This window comes from Plectropomus leopardus, chromosome 2 (genome assembly GCF_026936395.1).
Source record: "Plectropomus leopardus strain MGB_pleo_1.0 chromosome 2, ASM2693639v1, whole genome shotgun sequence".
NCBI classification, from domain to species: Eukaryota; Metazoa; Chordata; class Actinopteri; order Perciformes; family Serranidae; genus Plectropomus; species Plectropomus leopardus.
Window position 1 is genome coordinate 30,278,903 of NC_142177.1, and position 27,607 is coordinate 30,306,509.

The 27,607-nt window shown below is 36.7% G+C and overlaps 1 protein-coding gene across 1 annotated transcript; it reads right to left on the reverse strand.

Moving 5' to 3' along the window:
- Positions 1 to 399: 399 nt before the first annotated feature.
- On the reverse strand, positions 400 to 27,187 carry LOC121958889 (sodium- and chloride-dependent GABA transporter 2-like). The gene is made up of 15 exons (XM_042508056.2): positions 26,875 to 27,187; positions 26,353 to 26,537; positions 25,633 to 25,767; positions 20,499 to 20,639; positions 19,371 to 19,452; positions 16,681 to 16,813; positions 15,588 to 15,722; positions 15,316 to 15,419; positions 14,348 to 14,472; positions 13,652 to 13,764; positions 12,974 to 13,111; positions 12,497 to 12,599; positions 9,208 to 9,308; positions 6,254 to 6,424; positions 400 to 2,269 (listed from the first exon to the last, which is right to left on the reverse strand). Exons 1-15 carry the CDS (start codon positions 26,880 to 26,882, stop codon positions 2,120 to 2,122), a joined length of 1,824 nt encoding a protein of 607 aa, XP_042363990.1. The 5' UTR covers positions 26,883 to 27,187; the 3' UTR covers positions 400 to 2,119.
- Positions 27,188 to 27,607: the final 420 nt, after the last annotated feature.

A 27,607-nucleotide genomic window follows, 5' to 3' on the forward strand; every position in this document is an offset into this window, starting at 1 on the left:
AAAGTAATGATTTTATTAGAATAAAGTTGTTTTTTTAGGAGAAAGGCGACATAATATTACTGAAATAAACATATTGCCAGCACACTAAAAAACAGTCGAGCACAGACAACCTCCTTGGCAACCACTGTCCCCGGTGATGTGTCATGCCATGCACAATCAGGAAACAACTTGTTTCTCAATTTTGTTTGTCTCATTTCAAAATGAATGTCCATTGTCGACTGTGTGTGGCAACTTTTTAATAGCTTTTTTTCTTGACTTTTACAACTTTATTCCAGTGATAATACAAGTTTATTCTCGAGATATTACTACTTCTTTCTATCAAAATATTTTGACTTTTTTTCTTATAATAATACAACTTCATAATATTTTATTATTCTTGAAATTACAACTTCATTCTTGTAATATTATGATTTTATTCCCAAAATCTATTTTTTTTTTCTTTGACATGGTCCTAATCGTCTGTCCTAAAATAGATGTCTGTTATTACATGGACACATTTACTTCAGCGCCACAACTGTCATGAAATAATCTCTTTAACTGTGAGAATTTGGATGACTGGAAAGTCTGAAAGATCCGCAGGATTGAATCATTTTGTCCTCATTCAAGTTAGCAAAGCGCTGAGCAATGTTCACATGAATGAAAGGGCTTCGCCTCCAATGTTGTATCCAGTTGTCTTCATACATCCGCGGTGCATATCCTAAAAAAGTTTCTATTCCTTCCAGGTTAACTTCATGGTGTCCTGTCAGCAGTTTTACCCTGGAAATACTCGACATTGTCTCAGTTTGCCCCTCAATGCATTTAAACTTGGCAGTAACCATCAGCAGAGCAGAGCAATCATTCATCAGCAACCTCAGTGCCTTATCAGAATTTAGGTAAAACAGTATTATCACTCTTAAATCAGTTGTATTCGTTTAAGTGGGGTGAATGCTGGTAAACTGAAACGGTTTCCAATAGGCTAATTTAGCTTCTGCGTCATTTTTGATTATGATCTTGGTCTTAGCCCTTCATAGAAAAGGCTACTTTTTTAAACAGCTTAAGAGCTCTAATACACTATACAAAGTTTTAAAAAAAAAGATAGTTGACTCTTCCTCAAACACACATTAATGCAAAACCACATTTTACTTTTTTTTTAAAGAAGAGGCGTAGCTACAACAGATTCACCATGTCATTTTACTTTTCCCCGCGATTCAGTGCAAGGTTGTTGATGAGGGTGAATTATGACCCCAGAAATCATCTCATAACCCCAGAGCCTTTTTTTTAATCACATGCTTGCTAATGATAATAGACATGCTAGAGCTTAACTGTTCCACTTTACCAGCATTCACCCGAGTATATCTGTACAATCAGCACCAGACGTTCCTCGTATATGATAAAATGTGAGCATGAAGACCCGTAAATAAACCACATCATTTAGTGAGAGGTGATAGCTTGGCGTCTTTACACGGCAAAGCAAAATGAAGACTGAACAGTAAAAAGCTGTTTGTTTCTTGGTAGCAGAATCATGGTCCCCACTTAATTCAAATAAAAGATGAATAAAAATAAAATGTAATAAAAATGAAATTAAAACAGAAAAACATTCAAAAATACAGATAGCTTTAAGAGCCAGATAATATAATATAAAGGGCAAACCATTTCAAATATATGTGTGTGTATATATGTATATGTCAAAGAATAAAAAGGCTTTATTTGCCACTTAAAATAATTCCTTATAAAGGCGCTCTAAATTGTGTGAATATGAGCTGTCACTAAATATGTTTTGTGTCATTTATTGGGGGTGGGATTGTGACAGTGCATGTTAATGGGCGGTGATAATCAACATTTGCAACTTTTAAACTCTGGCGAACTAAAACATGGAAATGGTGACAGGCACATTAAAGGTGTTCTATAACTGAAAATAGCTTTAAAAAACATGTTCATACTGTATATTCCAATGTAGGTCTACAGCAGAGATATTGCACAGTGACATAACACCCACTGCTTATTGTGCAGTTGCAGACCTGGCGTGATAACCCAGCAGAGCTAGAAGTCTTCAAAATGTATTACTCGTCATAATTTCTTTAAAAGCTTAGCTTGTAGAACTTGGAGCTTAAAATCAAACGTTTAAAAAATGTTCAGTTTCTTACACTTGCATCTCCATCTCAGCTCCACCACTTGCCTTGTATTCGTTGGCAGTAGGAGTAAGAGTGCTGTCCGGGTTCAAAGGGAGCTGCTCGGGTTGCTTTGCTGCGCTGTGTGTCTTGATTTCAGGGCGGCAAAGCTGCCTCAGATTCTGCAGAAGCAATTAGACAATTCACATTAGACAAAATATTGACGTGCAGTGCAGTAAAACACAAGAAATAAACAAAAGCAGCGTTACAAGTAATAGTCCTGCATTGAAAATGTTACTAAAGAGTAAGTAAAAGTAATAAAGTATAAAATGTAGAAGTACACAATGCAGAAAAAGCCTCTAAAAAAAGCACACAAAGTCAAATCAAAACACACCCCAAATTTCAAAATGACATGATTATCTCACTCTGCTTTGCCTGCTTCTGGCTGTCTGGGCCTGTTTTTCCACATCAGCATATTGCGGTTCTGAGTAATCTACCAGAAATTTGCCCTTACATGTATTTGTTTGGTGCAGTTTGTTCCTAGATGGTGTTGCACTGAGTGTTTTGGTAAATGTTGAATCGAGAGTTTCAACAGCTAGTTGTTCAAACAAGGTTACTCGACAGAAAATTTACTGCCAACTGTTTTGATAACGGAATAATAGTCTGAGTATTTTTTTAAGCAAAAACAAAAAAAATCTTTTATGGTTTCATGCTTCTTGCATAAGAATTTGATGTTTATCTTTGGACTGTTCAGATCATATACAGTATATCATTTGAAAACATCACTTTGGGAACTGGGAAATTACAAAGGGCATCACTATTCTGTAACATTTTATTGACAAAACAATGAACTGATTAATCAAGAAAATAATGTCTAGAGTAATCAAAAATGAAAATAATAGTTGCAGCCCTAACTGAGTCAGGTTCAACATTGCATCACTTCTTAATAGATCTGAAATGAATTGATCACTTAGTCTAACAGCAAAAAAATAATCAGTCAATAACTACTTTGACAGTGATTCAGCTTTTGTTCCACCTTCTCAAAAAGATTTACAATTTCTCTTCGTCTTATGTGAGAATATTTGTTTTGCTGAATATGAGCGGGTATTTTTCAGTTATTACACTATTGATTAGGAAAATATGCAGTTTTACCAATAATTCAAATAAATGTTCATGACAGCTGGTGACAACAGAATTAAGCTGTCAAATGAAATATATGGGAAAAAATTAGCCTGTAGCAGTCAGACACTTAAAGATCCTCACTTTTCTCACCAATAGACATCATTACTGTCAAGTCAAGTATTAATGGTATGTGCAGCTGCATGTCCTTGACGTGCATGTCTTGCTGGAGGGTCTTGTTGAAAGCTTTTGTAAGTGATGTAAATAGGCTCTTGTGCTCTTTGCACAACAAACTTGTATTGTGATTCTTGCATTATTTAATTACTTCTCTGTCGGACAGAATATTTTGTACTTGAGTAATCCCTTTTCATTTTCTGCCACATAAAGTGAGCTGTTGCCGTACTATGATTGTGATTAACAAAGAAAAATACAAAGCTGCTTCCTTCACTGCCTCAGATTTACCATAAAACTATTTTTTGAGGCTTAGAGGGACCGTACATGGTGTTAGAAAAAGTATTACATGTATTAGTTTTCCAGCAAAGTACAGAGGAACTTCAGTGACAATAAACTTTTAAAGTACTGTTAAATGTTAACCTGGGGTCTCATTTATAACCATTGTGTTTGCACAGAGCAGGCTTGAAAGAGGCGTACGCCACTTTTCACACAAAAGTTGTGATCTATAAAAAACAAACTTAATGGGAGAATGAGCACACATGACCCTCACTCTGACCCTCATCTGACCCATGTCTGTGTGTCTTTCTATGTCTGTCTTTTGGTCGGTCTGTCTATCTGTCTGTCTGTGTGTCTGTCTGTACGTACGTCTCTGTCTGTCTCTGTCTCTCTCTCTCTATTTTGGAAATTGTCTCCAGTTGTTCTTGAAATATCGTGATGAATGGGCAACCTTAAACATAATGCCTCAGGCCAAGGCTAACTTCACCCATGTGTACGAACATTTCACATGACATGCTACCTATAGATTCACTTTATCAAAAACACTCAGTCCAGCACTTTTTTCTTGTATCTGCTGGTGAGTAATAACTATTCCATATGCACCTTTCAATTGTAAGAATTTTAAACCCGCTCAAATCAAATTCTGCTCAGTATTTCATCAGCTCTGTCTCCCCGGAGCACAGAGAGCAACACAGCTGTTGAAATACACACACCAGTTAGCATTATCCTATTGCAGAACATAGTGTCAAAAGTTTTAAATATTATCTTCTTAAACTGTGCATATATCACCAAGTATGTCTTTAGTTTTCAAATGTTTGTGTGTAAAATTGCTGCAGTGAATACAACCCAAAATCCAGGTTAAAGTTTAACATCACAGGACCTGAAAAAAATAAATAGTGGTCACCTTTCAAACTTACATTTTCAAATGATATCCAACAGTGGGGTAAACCACTGACTGTCACTATGGTTTTTAAGGTGTGAAACATCAGTCTGATTGGTGTGAACATATAAATACTGCATTGACACTTGACTGTTGCCATGATTCACCATTAAGAACCACTTATCATATTTTAAGATGCTGTATTTCCATTGATTTATGTATTTTATATACTCTGTTCTTATGCTTATTTTATTCATAATGTCAGTGGGTTTTATGTATTCTATTTTCCATTTTATGTAATGTATTCTGTGCACAATTTTTTTTTTTATTTTATCATACTTTTACTAGTATTATCAAGTGGATTTTATCCATGTGAAGATGCATTCTGTGTATTCTATTCTGATTTGTATTTTATTTTCACATGCAGGTTTTGTTATGTCTTTTTGTCTTTTATGTGTTTTTCATGTGAAGCACGTGGTGCATTTAATTTCTTTCTCGTAAAGCATGTTGGGCTGCATTTCTTGTATGAAAGGTTCTATACAAATAAAGCTTATTATTATTATTATTATCATCAGGCTAATTTCTTGCGCATACTTAGGGAATGTGCAATAACATGTATGTTGAAATGTTTGTTCTTTCTTTTGATGTAATTTGGATAAATGTGCTTTTAGTAATTTCTTTTAGGGAACTTCTGCAAGGGACAACAGATGGAAACTAGCCGATGGTCATAATCTGGCTTGTTTACTTTACCTGTATGGTGATGTACATGGACTTGCACTCAAATAAATTAAACTTAATTTAATTAAATTGTCTGGATTTTGTGTGCACATACACTTTTGGATCCTACGCACTGGATGTTCAATTATGACAACAGTAAGGGACTTTTACGTCAAAGTACACAGGCTGTACACAGTCTTATTCCCTGCCATTCTTTCTTGTTACTAGATTAAGTCCAAGTAATTATGATAAACAAGAATTAAAGCAATGAAGTGTTAAATACACTTGTAAATCATGAGAGAGTGAGATCAAACTCTTAGACATGGCAAACTAGGACTGACCCAAATGCTTCTAAGCTTAGACTGTTGCCATAGTAATCGAAGACCAAATCCGTATTCAAATTCAAAAATCCCAAATAACCTAGAAATTAAGGAACAGTATTACAACATTCATTATGCACCAACATAAATTAATATTAGATATTGTCAGACAAGGAAAATTAAACATAGTGATAGTTTTGTGACTCCCACTTGCTCTCACTAACATCAGTCGCCAGCAGTCCTGCACTTATTTACTTACAGCAAAGCCATTTTACAAAGCTTTCTTTTTTCTAGCTATGTTTCTCCAAATGATACTGCAACCTGCATGCCAACAAACTGGCTGCAGGTGCAATGACTGAAAACTAAGGTTTTCAAAAAGTCTGACTCATGTCCTCGTCCTAAATCCCCCTCTGTCAAACTGAGCAATGACTCTAGTGAAAGTGTCCCTTTACATTTTCCTAAAATCTACTTCACATATTTAAATTGCATGTTTTTGTCCAACCAAATACTAAATATATTTAGTTTATAAAATAATAAAGCACGAAGAAAACAAGAAAATATTTACAAAGGCGCTGGAAACAGGTTGCCGATTAACTTTCTATTGATTTTTTTCAGCCATAGAGCCCATAAGACAATCATGTTTTTGTAATATGTAATATCTTCCTTCAGTGAGTACATACCTGTGTTACTGTCCCTTTCATCTGAGTAACTTTGAAGATGATCCACAGAGGAACCAGGAGAACACAGAACAGTCCGAGACACCAGCCCAAAGCATAAGCCCATGTTGGGTAGATGTAGCTTTTGTTGAACTTGAGAGGCTTGTATTTTACCACTGAGAAGATGAAGGTACCCTGACAGGAAAAAAAAAAAAAAAAAAAATTTATACAGTTTCAGTGAAATCAGGGGTGTTGTGAAATCAGTTCTGTCTACTCAGACAACAGTGTTTATTAGATAATTCTCATATGTCCCAAACTCATGCATTTTCAGTAAAATGCTACGATTTAAAATAAATTTAGTACAAACAGTCTCACAAATTGACAAGCAGCATTCCTCAAACAAGCTCATGCTAAGGCACACTCATAGGTGGAGGTGTTTTATATTGTTTATTATTAACGTTTTAGTGGAAATGCATGTTTTAAAGGTACTGAGCACACACCTGGATAAATGAGATGTAGATAATACTGCCTCTGTGAGTGAGAGTTTGGAAATGTATGTTTTGATCAGGTGTCGTCAGATTATCGGGGGGAATGCAGTCTGCAATACATGCAGAGAAAGTATCAACAAGGGGGGACTTTTATTCTTTCATTTTTTCTTTACATTTTCACTTAACACTAAACATTATTTTAAAAAAAGTTGCAGGAAACTTGCTGTATATGGCGTTGAAAGTTTCATTTTTTAAAAATATTTCCTAAAGGCATTTAAACAAAGTTTTGTGTTGGAATGTGTTATATTTGAAATTATAAATTTCAACAGAAATATTTTCATTTTTATTCTAAATGCATATTGGTCTCAAATACCAGTTATCACTGTCATTAACTACTACTAATAATTATTGGCCCCGAAAAACAAATATCGGTTGAAACTTGTTTTGATATAGTTTTTCTTTAGTTACATGCAGGCCTGGTCACTACAATTCATGAAGAATGGTCACCTTTTTTGGATTTCTCCATTCACTGTGGAAGTATGCAAGAACAACAAAGTTTCCCTCACAGATTCAAGGCACCACATGTTGAGTAACTGATTTATTTACAAATAGTAATTTTGCTGGTGAAGAATTAAGTTTGAGGGCAGAGCTGCTAACATGCTGGGCTTAGAAGAAATCTGACTTCATTTCAGTGAAACTTTCCAACTTGCACTAGACTTCTCTCCAAAATCAAACCTGATATAACACTACATGGCAGTCTAAAAACATCTTTTTGAAACCGGATGCTGACTTCAATCCTATCATCACCTCTGGGAAGGACTGAGACACAAGCCAAGTCTTACTGAAAACATCAGAGCCTGACCTCACCAACACTCATGCAGCCACGATCCAAAATTTTACGGGAAGCCTGCCAAGAACAGTTGGAGGCTGTCTGGATTCATCATCAGTGGTTTCTTATTCACTAACTGTATTCAGGTGTCCACAGACATTTGACTAGTAATGTTTGGCATCCTGTACACCAATTTTTTTGACCAATAACATTAATTGCCCTAACTAGACTTCTGCCCTCCCTCTGTCCTTCATCCTGTCTGTTACTGTAGGACCTGTTTTGTTTGGTCTACTTGTTTGGTTTACTTGTTAGATATTATCATTAGCTTATGCCCAAGTATCCGTTAATCTTCCTGGGGTCTGACACATAAAACACATCACATTATATATAAAACAACAGGAGGAGAATAAAGGAATTCAGCAGACTGGAGAGATGTAAAAAATGATAATAATAATAATACTAAAAAGGACCATACTACTGTTAAATATCAACATATACTATGTCTAAAGTTTCTGCATTATCTAACATAAACACAAAGATCGCCATATGATACTCTTCCTTCCTTCTTCTCGGTTTTACCTCACAGTAGGCAATACTTTTCTGTAAAACACTCTTGTTTTTATGCCCCTTAATAACCTAAACCTCCACACTGACACCAGTGAACATTAATGCTCAGTTGTGATTACTTCCCCAGATCGGGGGCCAGATGGCTAAAACTTCTGCGTAGATATGAAGGGTTCCCACGGCCTGGGAGAGTCATGGAAATAATAAAAACCTTTGAAAGTTTTGGAAAAATCATGGATTTTTTTGGCCCTTGAAGCAATGGGCTTTTTTTATAATTGATTTAAAATTTTGTAAAAAAAGAAAAAGAAAGGATCTTACAAACCAGCGGACAGACAGAAAAAAGTAATATTCATAGAAAATGAAAAGCATAAAGCAAAAGAAATTGTCAGACACTTGATGACTTGGTCACAGACCAACACTGTCTACAACGCTGCTTACATTAAAAGGTACTTTAATACAAACTCCTCCACCATCATCTCATTTGTTGTTTTCTGAAACTTTTGACTCTGCCCTCTTCAGTGCTTTTTATTTGCTTTATCTGTGCTATAATAAATGACATATTTGACGTTTACACATTTGAAAATCTATTTTCGTACATAAAGGAATTATAAATGAACCCTTAACAGGCAGCTGCGACGTCGATGGTGAGTGATCTGTTGTAGAAAAACCCATAATGTAAAACACATGAATTCGGATATGTTCTCACAGTGGTTGCATGACCAGTAATTGTTTGAGTGTTGACCAAATCTGATTGGAAAAAGGTTCTGTGTCCACTACTCAGAAAAAATAAAAATAAAAAAATTCATCTGTCATGAGGAGGAAAAAAAATCAGATCTGGGGCACATTTGCAAAATGAAATTTTCAAAAATATATTCAATCCACATGATTAAAATGTTCACTTCATTCAATTGCATCTCAATTGTGGTGAAGTTTCAGAACAGTAAAAAGAAGTTAACTCAAAACATCACTGAAATTCGCTTCAATGACCAAAAGAAGCATTCACTTTGTTACCTTTATATATATCAAACTTATTTCATTTTTATTTATTTATTTTTTTTTTTACCATTGATGGTAAATAAAGAAACCACATCACTCACCATACAAACAACAGGGGTGATGTAAAGCCAGCAATACTTCATTATAGGCCATGGACGGTACCCTATCATGTCTTCAATGTTGTCATAGAGACGATCTGCACCTGTTGATCAAAAGCAAATAATTGAAAACGGCATTTTGCACAGTAAACTTAAACAGTAGTTGTAATAATTGTAATTGTGATGTGACTTTATGGGCTCTGCTGACCGTGAATGTATTTAATGGTGAAATATGAAAGTTACCATTGTGGGTGATTGTGCTGCCATTACTTAAGGAGGCATGACTACCATTGTACCACGTCAGAAATGTTTTAAAACCTCTCTGAGGCGGCATTTAAACCACTGCTGACAGAGGGTCGCCACAAAGGGCCTGTTTTGACAGAGTGAATAAATGAGTTCCCCTGAATCTTTTGTTTTCATTCACCCTCAAAAAAAGGAATGCTAAAGAGATCAACCAGCCCTCTCCCATCAGCTTAAAAACACTTCAACAGGGTAGAAAGCTGGGTGTAAAAGAGAACTTAGGAATTTAATTGTGGACAAAAGGTCTAAAACTGCTGCTAAGTACCACAGGAGAGAAGGTGAAACAAGTGCAGGCCACATTACAAAGGTCAATATGCACCAAAGAAATGTAAGCTTTGTACAGAGCATCAGTTCAATTACCTGATAAACAATAGTAATTTTATCATTTTTTCAAACCTAAAATGTGGTTTGTTTGCCATTATCTTGTTCAGACAAGCTCTAGTTAACAGAAACCGATCACCCTGCTGCAGCTTAACCCTTTGAAACCTGGATTGACATCACTTTTTTATGTGTTGCATTTACAATTCTAAGAAATTTAATTTCGATTATTTTTTTTTAAAACTAGGGAAAATTTAAGCACTTTGTTGTTCAGCTCAGCTCAGCTTGATCAGCTTTGTTTTCTGCAAACATGAGTCATTTCTTTAGTTGCTCATTGCCTTCATCCCATGTTGTTAAATAAATCAAGACCAATTTGCTCAAGTTTCATAACATGATCTGGCATAACATATTAAAGTTGTCAGTGCTCTCTGGTGGACAAAATATGACACTGTTTCTAAAGGACCTTAAAACACTCAACATTTAAAAACACAGATACTGATATGTCACGGATAAGATAACATGAATGATCTAGCCTGTTTTTCTGTCGCTTTTAACATCAACAACAGATTTCTTTTAATTTAATAAGAATGGAGTTTTTTAAAGATTCAACATGGCTGCACCAAATGCTTTGAAGCTTCATTCACAGCATTAAGTTACAGCTGACTGAAGCAGGACTGGCATGTCGGACCCGAAATGCAGCAGAGCAGGCAGGTTATCCAAAAACAAGATACTTTAACTGAGGAAATGCAGGCTTACAGGCAGATCAGATGCATATCAGGCCGAAATAAGCAGCAGGAAAAAAACAAGAATGGAGAGAAACCAAGAAAAATAAGACCAGATGACCCCACAAAAAACAAAAGTACTGAGCAGGTTTAAGTTAAAGGCACTGATTGGGGAAATGAGAGCATGTGAGTGGACTGCAGGATTAGTGAGAGACAGGTGAAACTAATTAGGGGGGCTATTAAAAAGGCAGAAAAACACACAAAGACAGGAAGTAAAATCAGACAAGACACATGAGGCTTCAACCTACAAAATAAAAGAGGAAACAGACTAAACATGAAACAAGGAAAACACAAACAGAAAACCTTAAAAACAAAGTCCACAAGATAGCAGCCTTCACACATAAAACCCACGATCATGATGCTGGAATTCTAATAACTCAGCATTTGAATGCTGCGCAGCTTCTTTTTTTTCTTGTTGCATGTCTTTTTATTCTGTTTAGGCCCAGATAAGGATCAAGGTATTCAATATTTTATTTAATTTGCACACACATCAAACTGCATAAAAGCCAGATATGCCATGCTGACAACTGAAGTTTAAAATAGTAGTTAATGTTACTTCAGGCAATAACTTTTTTTTTTTGTTTACATTTCAAGAGTGTTTACATTCAGCAATTTAAAAACATGTCAACTTAGTTTACCCCCAGTGGGTGTCAAGTTTGGAAACTCAAACTGGATTTCTTAGAATAGCACCTAATAAACTTGTGTTATTGGCGATTTACTGCCACCTTCTGCTCTGGAGTGGTAATCAGAGACAATTTGCTGTCCAAACCTCTTAATATTAGGTTGTGTTAACATAAATGAATCTGGTGAAATTTAAGTTGTTGCATGTCTTGCTAAATCGACATGATTTAAAAACATTCATCCGTAAAACATGCATTAATATAAAAAAAAGCTACATGTTACACTTAGGTTAATGTAACAGACATCCAGTTTGCTTTTTTAAGTGAAGCTGGCCTGAAAAAGCATTTTTTTATGTTGATAAACATTTGCTGATCCAGTCCCTCACAGTGGGAGTTAATTTTTAATTTCCTCAGATGTTGCAGATTTGCTGGAATTAGCTGACAAATCTCATCCGTTTTTTTCCCCGCTAATAAACAAACCTGTACATTTTGTCCTTCACCAGTTGGCCAATTGTTTGACTTTACTTCAGTCCAAAACCACAACTAACCATTACATGGCAGCTTTTTTAACAGTTTGCCTCGAGGAATAGATACCACGATATAAAAAGGACTTTTGTTTGCTTTTCATAAAAGGATTTTTTAACCACGAGCAAATTGTATAAATCCTTTAAAAACTTAGAAAAAATGGCAGAAGATTATTTCGATAGGAATAAAAATGTGGGAAAAATTTACTGATGTTATTATTTAACTTAGTGTATCAATGAATTGTATAAAGTATAACTAATAACAAGGCAGTTATGGTTATTATATATTATTTTGTAACCCTAGATGAAGAGCTATTTGTGTATGGCTGTAGTAAAGTGTAAATCTGCTGACAGAGGGAAGATGAGATGACTCTCAGAAGATGATAAATGATCGCGTCAGGCACGGGCTGATACCTTGTGTGTGTGCTGATGTTCAAGAAATAATGGTGTCAGAAATGAGGAGCAGCGATCAGAGGGAAGAACAACAGGAGGGCCCACAACGGGCGGCGAATGTGAACAGAATAAAAGTGAATGTAAGATTGAAACAGTTGAGTCTGTTCCTGGGACCAGCTCAAGTTTTTGTGTGTAATCTTTTAAGATTCACAGTTCGCTCTGAACTCTGATTGACTGCATTGTCTTTATTGGAAAAGCCAGTGTGGGTGAAGATCTAATTCAGCTGGCCTGAGATGGGATTTTTATCCCACAAAAACAAAAGCTGTATCAATGCAGGATAACCACAAAGACTCACCATATATCCATCCGATTGCTATCGACTGAAACACTGACAGAAGGAGGAGATTGTTGCCGCTGCAAACGTAATGGTCAAAGAGTTGAAGGAAATATAATCCTCCCTGCAGGAAGATAGAGGGTCGATTATTGCTGCACATCAAACACAAAAACAATTTGGCTTAAAGCAACTTAATGCAACTTTTAGCTGATTGTTGAGTCTCATTCTCAGGTTGTCAAATACCGACATGTTTGGGTGATGGTCAGATCAAAGCACCAACCAAAAACATCAGCATTTGACAACTTGGGAAGGAGACTCAACAGTTAACTTAATGTTGCTTTAATCTTACATGCTTAATAATTTTGTTTTATTGAAATAAGATGACCAAAGCAATTCAGCATGCTAAGGGTAAATGGAAGATTGTATTGGCCTGTTTTTATGGTGCACAAACTATCTTTAATTCACTGTAAGCAGCATACCATAAAAATGAGTTTTCACCTCAGTGACGAGAAGAAGGCCGAGAAAGAAGCAAACAGAGCAGAGACAGAGCAGCAGCAACTCTCGACGATAAGCTCTTCGGAAGACGGTGGGAAACATGTCTGTCACGGAGGTCATCAGGCACTCCAGACTCACAAACTGCAAGAGCCACAGACCAATGAGTGAACTGAAATACTTTTGAAAATGATTCTACTGTTTGCTATAAATGAAGGTTAACCCTTTGAAACTTGAGCAACTTGGTTTGATGACTTTCAAGAACACAGGGTGAAGGCAATGAGCAATGAGCTCATTAACGAGCCAAAAAATTAGCAAATAAAAAACAACAACAAACCACAAGACAAAAATTACCTTTACAAAGTCTGAGAAGTAATTTCACATATAAAACAGATAATTTTGTAACAGTCCCACCAACTCTGTTTTAAATTATTTTTAGGTTAATTTTCTTGTCACCTTTTACTAATTTCTTGCAATTTGTGGACATTTCTTGCCCAGCTTGTCATTGCCTTTAATAAAAACCAATTTGCTCAAGCTTCAAAGGGCCAAATATCTTGTGAAAGTTGTCTGAATGCAGCACAAAAAAAAACAACTGATACTGATCCAGGTTTTAAAGGGTTAAATAATAAAATCTGAACTGAGGATTTGTCTGAACTGTCTGATTCAAATGTGTTTTTATCTCACCTGTGTGTCTGCACCCAATAAGATGACCATGATGAAGAAACATATAGCCCATAACTGAGGAAAAGGCATCATGGCTACTGCACGTGGATAGGCAATAAATGCCAAGCCGGGCCCTGTGTCATATGATAAAAGATAAAATTCACGTGTTATGTATTCAGTTACCACAAATGATCTCTTTTTGCCTTTAAAATACCCCAAATTCTTTGAAGTACAGATCTAATTGTTGCAGACGACTGTGGACCATTTTGATGTAACTGTATTATTTATTTCCTGCAGATTTTTCATGCTTTTGCGCCTGCAAGGCTGGAGGCATTACGTTTTTGGCTTGTCCGTCCATCCATCTGTCCCATCATTGTGAACACGATATCTCCACTAGGTCTTAATTATTAAGTGATTACATGTTGGGGGTCAAAGGTCAAGGTCACTTTGTGTCATTCTCATAAAAGCAATATCTAAGAAACTTTACCTGGGTCTGCTCAGTTTAGTGTTTTCAAGTTGACAGATTTGTCTTGTGACATGAAACAGTGGTTTCTTGGTTTAAATAAAAAACAACCTATGAGCACCGGCCACAGGCAAAACTAATGCTGTTGTCATGCTATTTTCAAGTGGTGCAACCAATGGGAACTCTTTATGTAAATAAAGAGATGATTATTAAATGTACGTGCTGTAACAAAAGTGGTGTAGTGGTGGTCTTACCAGAAGCAGCTACTTCAGATATTGGCAGTCCTTGTTCGTAGGACATAAAGCCCAAAACAGAAAAGATAGCAAACCCTGCCACAAAGCTTGATCCACCATTCACCAAACACAGAACAAATGTGTCCCTGTGGAAACAAATAAAATCAAGTATGTATGTCGTGAGTGAATCTTTGCTCATTTTGTTTTCTGTTTTTAAAAAAAATATATAGAATTGTGTAAAAAATGTCACAATAATAAGAAAACATTCAACCTTACATAAATAATGGTAAGAATTAAAAGAAAATTATAAATAATCTTTGTATTGTTATTTAAAAAATGATATATTGACATTTATCTATAAATATAGATGATAAAGGATGTAAAACAGTAACATTAGGTGGATCGTTTTTGTTTCACATGGGACACAAACACTCCCCTGGAGGAAAGTCCTTTGTTTGTTTGACCCATCGAACACTCCAACCTGTGTCCTTAAAGGACTTTCTTACTATTTATACTCCTCTTTTTAAACTGGTCATGTGCTCGCAGCCTTCTCAATCATGTGAGTCATATACAAATTACTGGCTCATGACTGCTTGGGTTATACACAAATGCTGGTGCACTACTTTTTGTAGGTATAAGAACGAACAGTCGATGAGAACACTCTGTGACTGTGTATTGTATTGTCTGGTTCCAGCTAGGATTTGTTGCTCATTTTTGTCAAAAGGAAAGTAAAATGAAAATATTTGGATTTTTGGATCATTAGTTGGACAAATCAAGGAACTGCAAAAAAGTTTCCTTGGAAAATGTATTCTTATATTACTCATATTCCATGATTTCTGACCTTTTTTTCTTTTTAGGAAAAAAAACCTGAGGTTAGTTGCAGCCATTATCAACAAATATTAGTATGTTTGAGGTAATGTGAAAAAAAAATTGCTGCACATTTTTGTGATGTGTTAAGAAAAAAGACAAGACAAGCAGAGAGCACTTACTTGTAACAATCATTGTTATACTGATTGTAACTGCCCAGAGCTGTCAAACTCCCCTGACAAATCCCAAAAGAGAAAAGAACTTGTGCTCCTGCATCCATCCAGACCTAACCACATGCCAAAATATAATATTAGCAAACTTTCATCACTTAAACTTCTGTAAGAGTGGAAGTATATATTGTGAAATTCATGTATTTCACAACATTTGGACTTCCGGTCGGAGGCGATTGAGCCGGCAGCTTGTCTTATGTTGAATATTTGACTTTATTACTTACTTGAGGGTCCACCAACCTTGTCGGGTCAGGATACAGGTAGTACGCTACGCCATCCATAGCTCCCGGTAATGAGAGTCCACGAGCCAACAAAACCACCATCATTACATAGGGGAAAGTGGCTGTAAAGTAAACTACCTGTTGACACAAAAAAGTAAATAGCAAGAGGACATTGTGAAAAAACCTTCATGTGGCTCCATGTGTACTGACATATAAACCATGTCATTAAGTCTGTACAGTCTGCCATTTCTGGAGTTTTTTTTCTTTAATTTGTAACCTGTATGTGATGTTTGGTGCTGGAAGTCCTTGTTGGGAGATTATGGATAATAAAGACAATATAGAGCAAATTTGCATTAGCCATTTTAAGGCTTTTCCTATGTACATTTTTTGCTCATCGCCCAAAGTGAAAGTGAGGACATTAACAAGATTACTTAAAGCTGTAGTTGTTTAATTAATAAAAGTCAAGTGTTTCCATCCAACCATTCCCTGACTCAACCTACCTCCTAACTTCTGTTAGCAGATTGGTCATGTGATCACAACCATCCAAAATCTGTAGTTTATGCACAAATTGCTGGCTCATCATTATGTTGGATATGTACAACACCTGGTACATTACTTTTTGTTGGAAAACGTAAGAACAGTGCATTAGAACAGCCTGCACCAGATGTCTCCTGCTCTGGTGACATGTCATTGGCAGCTGTGTTAATATTTTCTTATTTTTTATTTTTTAATGTCCCCCAACCCGACTTCTGACTCGGCTAAATGTTTAATTGTAAATGACTGAAGCAATGAATCCCTCAGTGTGCGCTATATTGACTGAGAAAGCTGCAAAATCTGTTCTTCCAGTGTGCGGGTGTCATCATTTGACATGACAGCGATGAAGGTGGAAGCAAAGAGGAAGTACAGGCTGGATTTCATCTCTTCCTCCAGTGATGAACAATGAAACATTTAGTTAGACTCTCCCCAGCCATCAGCAAAACACTGCGGACTTTAATCTCAGGAATGTAATCTCAGTTTTTATATAGACTTCCTCCTTCAGATGCAATGATAAAAGGAACACACACACACACACACACACACACACAAAGGCTTGTACCTTTCCAGTGGATCTCACTCCTTTCCAAACACAGAAGTAGCACAGGATCCACGCCAGTAAGAGACACAAGGCCAACTCCCACCTCAGGCTACCAATCTCCTCAATCCCCTGAGATATACCCAGCACTCTTCTCCTAGAAACAAACATAATATTACCAAATGCAAGGGCGGTAAGAACAGAACAGTTTGGGAGAAAAAAAAGGGAACTGCATTCAAGGCAACTAATAATATTCATTAAATGACAAAGATTATTATTATAGTGAATAACTTCCAATGTGACTGATCATATGATGTTATTTCTACATTGCACCACATTCATGTTGAAAATAGACAAATGTTTTTGGTATTGCAGATATAGATTTTAAGTTTGCATAACAGATATTTCATGCTATATTTGAGTACAGTATTGCAACTTTATAAGTAAGCACCAATTGTGCAAATTAAATGGATAGTTGTGGATTCTTGTGTTTAGTCTGTGTGTTACATACAGTAGCTGACGGTTGATGAGCTCCCAGTTCACAGAAACAGACGAGGCGCACAGTTCACAGCTCAGCATTACTATGCTGTACAGAGGGGTTGATATCAAAGCAGGTTTTAACCACATAAAAGAATCCCTAGCTAAAAAATACAATATCAGTCTAAGTGGATGCTGTATTGTGAATGATTTCAACATGAAGTTTTACGTCAGTCAGAGCACATAACAGCTACTAACAGCACTTTCTGATCCAAACAGCCGACCTGCAGCGGCTGAGAAATGTATTGCCAAAGGAAAAACCTGTGTGACTACAAGATAAAGTGGTGAAATGGCCCTAAATATTGCATCATCTTAGAATGATAGCAATTTTTTTAGGTATGCTCTCTTTTCAATAGCTAAAATACATTTTGATATCAGCCCCTCTAGGGTGCATGCATCATCTGTCTCTGCAAAGTGGAAGACTGCCAACTGCCAGCTACTGTATATAATACACTGACTAGGAGTCAGGAGTATCTAATTCAGCCCCACTTCAAAAATCCACAATTATCCCTTTAACATTAGTTATACACACATATCAGCCCTCGTAAATCCAAATAAATGAATCATTTGCTTAATGGTTTGAGGAGAGGAAATACTCCTGCAGGGACCCAAAAGGCTGTCCCTGTGGTGTATTCCTTAACATTTACCAGAAAAAGTAAACTTAAAAAAAAAAATAAAATGTGTTCTACAGTGAGTCAAAATGTTGTTTTTTTTTATCTCCTGAACTACATCCAAAGCAACTGAAGGTTCTGCATGTTATCTTTTTTAGAAAGGTTGACCATGACTCATCAAAAGCAACATGAAAACATTTTCACACCCTTTTTATGTCCCTTCTGCCAAATGTATTTGCAGAATTACAAGTCTGGTGACAAGCTACATCTGATGCATCCCAGTCATTTCAGTGTAGTTTGGAAATATGAATAAGAAGAGGTTAAAAAATTAAAATGAAAGAAACAATAATTCATTGAAATAGGCTCAACCATACATTTGGGCCAGTCTTGACTGAGAAAAAGATGCCTCAGTGAAAAAAAAGTTTGTTCTTGGCACATTAAACAAGACTGAAGCAATGCTCTGTGATGCTGTACTTTGAGCTAAATGCAAACAAACATGAGCATGCTAAAGGTATACTTTGCAGGATTGTTGGTGACTGTTTGCAAAAAAGCTCTGGTGTTAACATAAAACCCAACCTCAGATTTACTCTCATTTAGTGGTTCATCTTGCTATATTTGCATTTCTTTAGCACTGTCTTGGATGCATGCTCTCTTGGATTCTTGCTGCTGGTTGTCTAGCACCTGGTGGCTACTTTTTTATAAAGCCCCTAAGTTGCCTGAGTGTTGTATTAGACAAAAAACAATTTGACCTGTTGGTGGCAGTAGAAGAAAAGTCAGGGAATCACCAAAGCTGTTCGACTTCATCCTGAGGGGGGCCTTAGTCAAGTCAATACCAAATTTCATTGAAATCAGTTCAGTAATTGGAAATACATTTCTTCTTGTTGCCATCAGGATTTATTGTCTGCTCACCATTACTGTTTGTTTGCCCACATATATCAAGTAGCTGTTAAGATTTTTCAGTTTGGACTGAAAAATGGACAAAACTTAAAACTCAAGAGTTACAGTTCCAAACAGTGTGCTGACATCTTGAACGATGACAGCACTAGAAGGATTACTTCAAATATGCAAACAGGTAAAGCCAACATAAAGTTTCCAAAAATTTTAGAGAAAAACAAAATTGCCAAAAAATGCTACAAAAAAAATGCTAAAAAAAAAAATGCTAAAAAAAAAAAAAAAAAAAACAAAGAATAATTAAAGTTTTTTTTTTTTTTTAAATTATCCAAAATTTCAAAGGAAAAGAAAATTGCAAAAACATGCAGGGACATGGCGATTTTTTTTAACTAAAGTAACTTTATTCTTGCAATATGTTTTATTGCATTGTGTCTAAAACCTTGGTACTGTTTACAACTGTCAAGTAAAACTAGCTCAACCAGTTGGGAACCATCTGCATGCGATATGGAAATATAGCTCACCATATGCAAAGATTGCGATAAGCAGGATGTCCTTTTTACAGAAAGAGGAACGGCAAACAAACACAAAGACACACAGACACAACAGGGTGCATGCACCTTGAGAGCCCTAGAAAATGTGACAAAACCTGGTGTGACAGGTGTGAATTCCACTTACTCCCAGAATTCTGTTGCAGGCGTTGTTGCATTTGCTGTCCAATTTAATGACGCATTTGTTTTATCAAATTCAACACAAGACTCTGAGAAAAAAAAAAAACAGGAGGAGATGTTTTAATCCACAGTCACCAGAAGAAAATGTTGTCATTGTACATTTAGGAAAACCACAGATAAGTTACAATTGTACTTTTCATACTTATCACATTAACATGACCTAGAAGAGATGCCTGCCAAGCTGCAGTCCACTGTTTGAATCCAACAGACAACAACAATGGATGTTGTTTACCGAGCCATAACTGCATTTCCAGGTACTTTTTTTTCCACCAAAAGTTGGTATTTTAAGCCAAACCATGATATTTTCCTAACCATAACCCACATGTTAACCACAGCATGATGTACAAATGTAACATGTCCGTAATTTGCATAAAGGTGCAATTTCAATATACATTCTGGCGTTTGTAGTTGTTTAATCTATCAAAGTGTAGATAAATATTAAAGTCAAACAAAAAGACAGATACAGGTCTATATGCTCATGGACTATAAAATAATCTTGTAGAGGATCTCCATTGTGGCAGGTTTACATATTTGTGCTTCTTGTTCCTACACTGTAAAATCTGACAAGTAGATTTTACTTTTAAAAAATCTAGGAAACAGATTGGTTTTAAAAATTTAAATAAATATGACAATAATCGTAATTTAAACTTACTTTATATATAATTGTTAAGATTACTTAAAATGTTGTTATATTTACTTCATTTTGTGAAGTTGTTTTACTGTGCTATATATTGCTATTCTGTCGGATGCAGAGTCAGTCGTATTTGTATTTTCTTAAACATGTTAACAAATCAGAGTCCTCAGATCTCCTAACTTCATCACTGGCAAAAACCTCTTTGTCATGATCAAGTTAAGTCAGACTAACCTGGTTTACTAAAGTTGCTAACACTTATAAAAAAACAAGGTAATTCACTTATCATTTTTAAGTTGCAATATCTTTACAAAATTAAGTAAATACAACGAAATTTCAAGTAAACCGCTCCATTTATGAAGATATGAGGTTAAAAAAAACATAAACACACCTATGACGTATGACGTCTGTCATACACATAGTTAATGTCTGCATTGTGTCTACCTGTGTTCCAGGTGTTCCTGCAGCTGGCCCATGGGACCTCAGCGCTGAAGGATGAGAAGAGGTAGAAGAAGGCCCATGCCTGGATGACGATGTATGACACGGCAGCATATGCAATCACAACCTGGGTGGCGTAACCAATCCCTGTGGAGACAGACAAGGTGACACAGAACATAAAATATCTGTATTCTTATGTTTTTTTGTATTGTAATAATAAAGTAATAATTGATAATGTCTAATCATTTGTAATAATACAAAGTGCTTTAACAAACAAAGCAAGAGCTGAAATGGGATATATGGAAGGCAATATAACAACAGAAAGCCAAACAACCCTACTGAACACACGCAAGACGAAACAATAGAAGCGTTTAGATAAAATTACAACAACAGGACAAATTATGCTAGAAGCAGGATGCAAAATATGTCAATATAAAATCACCCAAATATCATGTTAACAGAATATTTTGTGACCAAATAGCATCTTAAGACGGATACTTTACAGGTGTACATGCATGCTGTTATGACTTTAGTTCTACAGAAATGTAAACAAGTTGCTTTGTTCTAAAAAAACAGTAAAATTATTAAGTATTTTGAGAGTTTCAACCTGGAGCAGTGCGTCTAGGTGTGATCAGCCCCTGAGTCATCACAATCTAAACAATGCCCGAACCAGAGGTCCTTTTTCAGACCGTTAACAATATAACGTTACTAAGCTATCAGCTACACCAGCCTCATCAACTACACCACAGAGAGGTGAAAAAAAGAGAAGACAAAACAACAAATCCATGTTGAAATTGGCAGGAGGAGAGCTCGTGAATGTATTAGCTCTATTCAGTAAAAATGAGTATTTGACTCAGAATAATCATAACGTTCTCATGATGTGTTAAAATGTAATCTTTAAAATGTAGTTTCTGGCAAAGAAACTTAAAAAATACTGCTGTTTGTAGGTGAAATTTGTTGATGTGTTCAGAGCAATATAAAATACATATTGATAAATAGAAAATAATATATGTAGAAAAAAAATTTCCACAAATAAAACAGACAGAAGAAGAATAAATATCGAAACAACAACATAAACAACAATATAAAAACAATGGAACTGGCTATTAGCCAAGTTGTAATTTTAAAAATTATTATCAGTATCAGCCCAGAATTTTAAAACTGTTGCATTCAAGTAGAAAGTGAATTTGTACTTTTCAATATCGTTTTACAGTATCACATATTGTCTTCTGATACAGTTCATTTTTATTTTTATTATTTTTTATTTTTGGCAATTTGTATCTAGATTATTTCTTGATTTATCTGAATATGAACACATTACTAGTAGTAGAGAAAAAAGCAAGTAATCTTATCTTATTTTTTATTGTTAGCTGGGTTGTTTCTTTACATTTTTTGTGGGTGCGGGTATGGTGGCGTGGGTGGGGTGGGGGTGTGAGGCTTGCCAAAGGCACCAAATGTGAACGGGTGGTTTCCACCTTTTCGTGTGATTTGTTGACATGAGAAAATATAGGATTGGTTCCAGCCTCACCCTTTGATAAATGCACTGATTGTGAGCAGTAGTACTCCTTTTGTATTTGCACCCTATAGGTCCACACATTATACACATTGCAACACTAAATCTAAAGAATTCTGTCATTTTGATTGATACCAACTGCTCATGTAACCATCAATCCTGAGAAAGAAGACAGAGCGGTCAGTGTTCCCTCTATCCAAAGCTGTTGTCAATTTGTTAAATAACTTTATGACAAAAATATACAGTGCATCATTTTGTGTTTTCATTCGTACAAAAAAGGAAAACCCAGGTAGGCCCACTTTTACAATTTTCATCTCTAAATTAGCAACTGGAACAGAAGTAAAACCTAAACCAGAACCCACCTGATTTTACACTTTAGACAGTGTTAGGGCTTGTGTCCACCTAGTGTTTTTCTTCAGCAGAGATGGGGATAACACACTTGGCATGGATTTTGTTTCTATGACAACAATATTTTTGCATTAGCATTAGCTAGTAAGCTAATGTGACGCCACCATGGATGTATTAACAGACCTGGATGCAGCATGGAGGCAGGGCCCCAGTCATTCCTATGAGAGCTGCTCAGCAGAGCATGAAGGAAAAAAAACGCTCTATTTCTCACTTACATTTAATGGCGCTGTTCGATCGCGACTGGTTGGACGGGGGTTTTGGCGGGAACTCCCCCACTGACACTATGCAGACTTCGGCTCCAAATGACATCACCAGCGCAAGATGGCAGCAGCCATATCCGGGATATTTTAGCTTTACTTACGCATAGCAAGGATAAGTGGGGGGGTATTGTCCATGTTTTTATACAGTCTATGATCATAATAGTAGCCTTGCCAAAGGAGTGGCGAGGACATCACCAGTCCAGTACCAGAGTGCTGCACTTTTCCTCCAGGTAGACGTGTCGTGTCGCATGTGTTTTAATGGGGGTGGAGACGGACACAGATTAGATGGGAATGAAGATTTCACATTTGGTATGTAACCTCGTGATGGGTGCAGCAACTGACACACCCAGTGTGCACATTTTTCTCAGGTAATGAAAACATTTTAACCCACACAGGTGCTGATCATTACAGCTGATTACACTGGGCTCTGTACAATGGACAATTGTGCTGTTTGAGCATCTTATTCACAATGAGTTTAATTGTCCTTAAGTTAGCCCACCAATTCATCCCTGGCTAAATGATAAACTTTGAGGACTAAAGTTTGATGTTGTTATATTTTTTAATAGAAATTTACCAGTTAGATATGTATAATGTTTCCTTAAAAGCACAACAGCATAATTAAATAATAAAATGAGTACAGTGGTAGATAAATCAGGTGCAGTTGACTTGTCAGTGTCAGCATGGTGAGAAATATCTGCATCAATAGGTGATTCAGTTCTGTGCTGATTCTATTTTAAAACAAGAGGAAGAAAAGCATAGGAAAAAATGTTAAAACTGGAACTTTATGTATGTACTGACATGTTACAGGAAAAAGGGTGGCTTCCCTTTTTCCTGTAAGAAATAAGTACTGGACTTACTTCAGACACACTGGTATTGAGCCAAGGATGTATAATTAACAAGCTTTTATTAGTGCAAAAAATATATAACAATTTTAGCTGCACATCCTTGAAACAAAGCTAGTGTGCCTAAGGTCAGCCCAGTGGCTTTGCTTTTTCTATATTTGAGCAGTCTGACTTTCACATTCACCTGGAGTTTCTAACTTTACAACCGTGAGCACCTGGTGTTTTTTCTTGTTTCCTATAATTTAAAACTGAACACTTTATATTCTTCCAGTATGTTGTATTGAGCTATGCATACACTGAGCTTATACATAAGCATGATCCTCAAATTACACCTATTAAAACCTTGGGTTGCATGTTCATTATATTCTAGAGTTTAAGGGATAGAGCTGTGTTTTTTCATTAAAATCAGCTTAAAAGAACAGTTCACCCCAAAATCTTCCCTGTAGCGTCGGCCGTAGAGATGTCTGCCTTCTCTACAATATAATGGAACTAGACTGCACTTGGCTTGTGGCGCTCAAAGCGGCAATTTCTCTTTCCAAAAATCATGACCCGGTCACTCAAGATAATCCACAGACCTTGTTGTGAGCATTTTAATGTAGGAACTATTTTCTTCCTACTACACTACAAGTGAAAACCACATCACTGCACAGGAAGAGGTAGAGCTGCACAATCATGGTCAAAATGCTTTACCGATACTGAGATCAGGATTATTCATCACAATTAAATATGTATTTTAGGGGTAAATTTAAATTCACATTATGATAAACAGAGCACCGCTTTCATTTCCATGTTGTGCTACATTCCTCGTAACATACAAACCTTTGAATCAAAATAAGTCTGGCCTGTATTCACAGTGCTTCTCCAGAAAGCAAAATATAAATAAAATTAAACATAAAACTTAAGTTATTCATTATCTATAACTGCGTATTCTATTCTTAGTTCTTGAGGGGCTGAAGCCTATCCCTGCTGACATTGGGCAAGAGTTGGAGTAGACCTTGGACAGGTCGCCAGACTATCACAGGCTGACAGACAACCATTCACGCTCACATTTACACCTACCGCCAATTTACAGTCACCAGTTAACTTGACTTGCATGTCTATGTACTGAGAGATACGAGCCTGCAGATGGCTTCCTTTTTTTCCCCCATAAGTACTGTCAGAGAGCACCAGGAACGTGCAAACTCCAAACAGAAGTGCCGCAGCCATCAGCTTCGAACGAGTAACCGCCTTGCTGTGAGTCAACAGTTCTAGCCACTGCATCACAGTGCTGCAGCCATATACCAAAACTTTTTACCTTGAATGTAATTAAAACAGCACACTGCTTTTATGTTTCACATTCACGCTACTTTCCTGCTGATAAACAAATTGTTTGCATAAAAATAAGACCTATGCATGTCCCAGACACAAAATATAGATAAAATTGTACCTAAAGAATAAGCTAACTAAAACTAAAAAATACCTTCACAGAAACTAGATGAAATACTGGATGGATATGTATCCACTACTGTATTTTGCTGCTTTAATGCCTCCATGCCAGCGATAGCTGTGGCTGGAGGCACTTTTTTTTTTGGTCCTAACATCTGTTCAGTTCTCATAAACACAATTTCCTTGGAAGGAACTTCTTTAATTCTAGCACAAACATCCACTCAACGATAAACTGATTACATTTTTGTTGTCGGAGGTCAAAGCTGAAGGTCACTGTAACCTTGTCTGTGTCATTACACCTATACACACGTCTTTCCACTGGCTCCCCATACACCTTAGAATACAGTTTGTTTGCATATGAAGCTCTGAATGGACTGGCTCCTTCCTACCTCTCTGACATTTTACAGCCATATATTCCGTAACGGTCACTGACATCCGCTGACAAATCACTCCTTGTCATCCCTAAAACAAGACTGACATAAAGGAGACAGAGTCTTTGCTGTTGTGGCCCCCAGCTCTGTAAGGAGCTAAAAGCTTTACCTAATTTTAGGCCATGTCTTGTTAAGTTGCTTGTTGCCATCCCCCCATGTTTTTGAAATAAATCAAGCCAATTTGCTCAGGTCTCAAAGGATCAATTGCACATTGTATGTAGTACAGTTAGTTCGTGATGTAGTTGTGTTTAACACACTGACCTTCAAACAACGGGCAGAAGTGCCTCCAGCAGGTGATACATCCTTGAGATGTGAATTGTCCCATGGCTGTCTCCAGGAGGAACATCGGGATACCACAAGCGAGCAGAAACAAGACATAAGGAACCAGAAAAGCCCCTGAGAGAAACACGACAGAAATATCAAAACACTGTTCCCACTGTACATCTGCTCAAGAGCCACATGATCACTTCTGTTGGTGTCATCAACATCTTGAAGGACCAGGGGTTTAATCTGAAGTCAAAAAGGCTGTGAGCACAGTTAATTACACTTTTGTTCCTGGATATTATTTTGTCCAGATGTTTCCCTGCAAAGGCAAAACCTGGACAAAGTAATAGCCCACATGGGTCCTCCACATCTGTGATCTTAAAAAGATCAAACACGGGTGTAATGTGACTGCAGAGTATATGGAGGCGTAGTTTGACTTACATAACAAGTCTAACTTTTTTATGTAAATGGCTAACTTCAATGGCAAAACAATGCTACCCTTAGTCCTCTGAGTTGCATTTAGTTACACAAAGAGATTTTTTTTAATAACAAACAGAAGCTTTGTGCAATGCCTGAGCAACTTCCTTATCACATAAATCTATTTATGAGTCACAGCTCTTTTTCCACATTTGTTGACATTACACTGGAAGTGAAGCTGAATGACTTTATGCAGAAGTATATAAGCAAAGTTTTTTTCAGCCTGAGTATCCTGCTTACCTCCCCCATTTTTGTAGCACAGATAGGGGAACCTCCAGAGGTTTCCCAGCCCCACCAGTGTTCCTGCCACAGCCAGAAGAAATTCCAACTTGCTCGCCCACTGGCCTCGATCCAGCAGCTGAGTCTTCTTTGCCAGGTTGTTATCCTGACCGGGCATGTCAAGGCTGTTTCCTTTAAGGAATTCTCTTGACATATTCACAAACAGTCGCAGATGAAAAACAAATACAGTGAAGTCTGACCTGAAATGTAATATCACCTCCTCTACAATTATAGGACAAGAACTGTCAAACCTTTGTAGTTCTGGATTATGTACAGAGACAAAACTACTCAGCTGATTGTTTGGAACTGCTCATAAGCTCTGTTTATTTATTTGTTGAACTTAAGCTTGCAGGATTATCAGGAATGGAAAGTTTTCACCAGGCAGTGTTTATCAGAAAGCTGCACTCACTGGAGCACGTTTCAGAATTAAAGCGATGCATTATAGCAGCCCAGTAAAAAACAAAAACTCATTGAAGTACTTACCCCTCCATCACAAAGCCCCCTCCCCCAAGAGTTGCTCACAACAACAGCAAACTGATCAGTATTCCTCTCAGCTGGTTGCACCGCAGGATCTCTACGCAAACAACATGTCATGAGCAGAGCCAGAGTGAGAAACAAAGTGGCTATGGTTTCCTCTGGCTCCTCTATGACCTAATTATTGCCGGATTGGTCTGCACACCATGCCGTCCCACTTGAAAAAGTGTTTGGCTCTGACAAAGGTCCAAGGTATACCACTTCCCTGCTGTATTTTTCCACTGAGACATGGGCAGATTGAGTCATTGAGATTAGCTCAGTTGCTAACAACTAAACCAAATCAGCTGAGCCGTCTCTGTTGTGTCAGTGGCTGCACACAGCCTGCAGTTATCTGCCACTTGAGAATTTGTAGCTTTGGGGCATAAATCATTCACAATAGCGGCATCTGTTGCACATAAGTGCACATGAAGATAGTTTTTTAAAACTTGTTTGCACTCATGTTTATACTGTGCCATCTTTTTACTGTCATACAGTTACACATAAGCTCATGTCTAAAATATACATCTGCAACTTTTATCATTTATTGGGCCTCATGCAACAACAGTCTCTTAAATTTCTCTTTTTATTGTCTCTTAATTTTCTGGTAAGAGAAAATATAAGAGAAGTCAACTAAAGATGCAGAACATTTTTAACCATCCAAATCTGCTTTTAGGCAGGAATGTCCAGTGATGAATCCCACTTG

What these genes read in the sequence shown, in the direction of transcription:
- LOC121958889 (XM_042508056.2), bottom strand. An exon ending in ATCTGAAGTAGCTGCTTCTG is followed by an intron (nt 13,765 to 14,347) that starts GTAAGACCACCA and finishes CATATGACACAG; the next exon opens with GGCCCGGCTTGGCATTTATT. An exon ending in TGAAAGGGACAGTAACACAG is followed by an intron (nt 2,270 to 6,253) that starts GTATGTACTCAC and finishes TTGCTTCTGCAG; the next exon opens with AATCTGAGGCAGCTTTGCCG.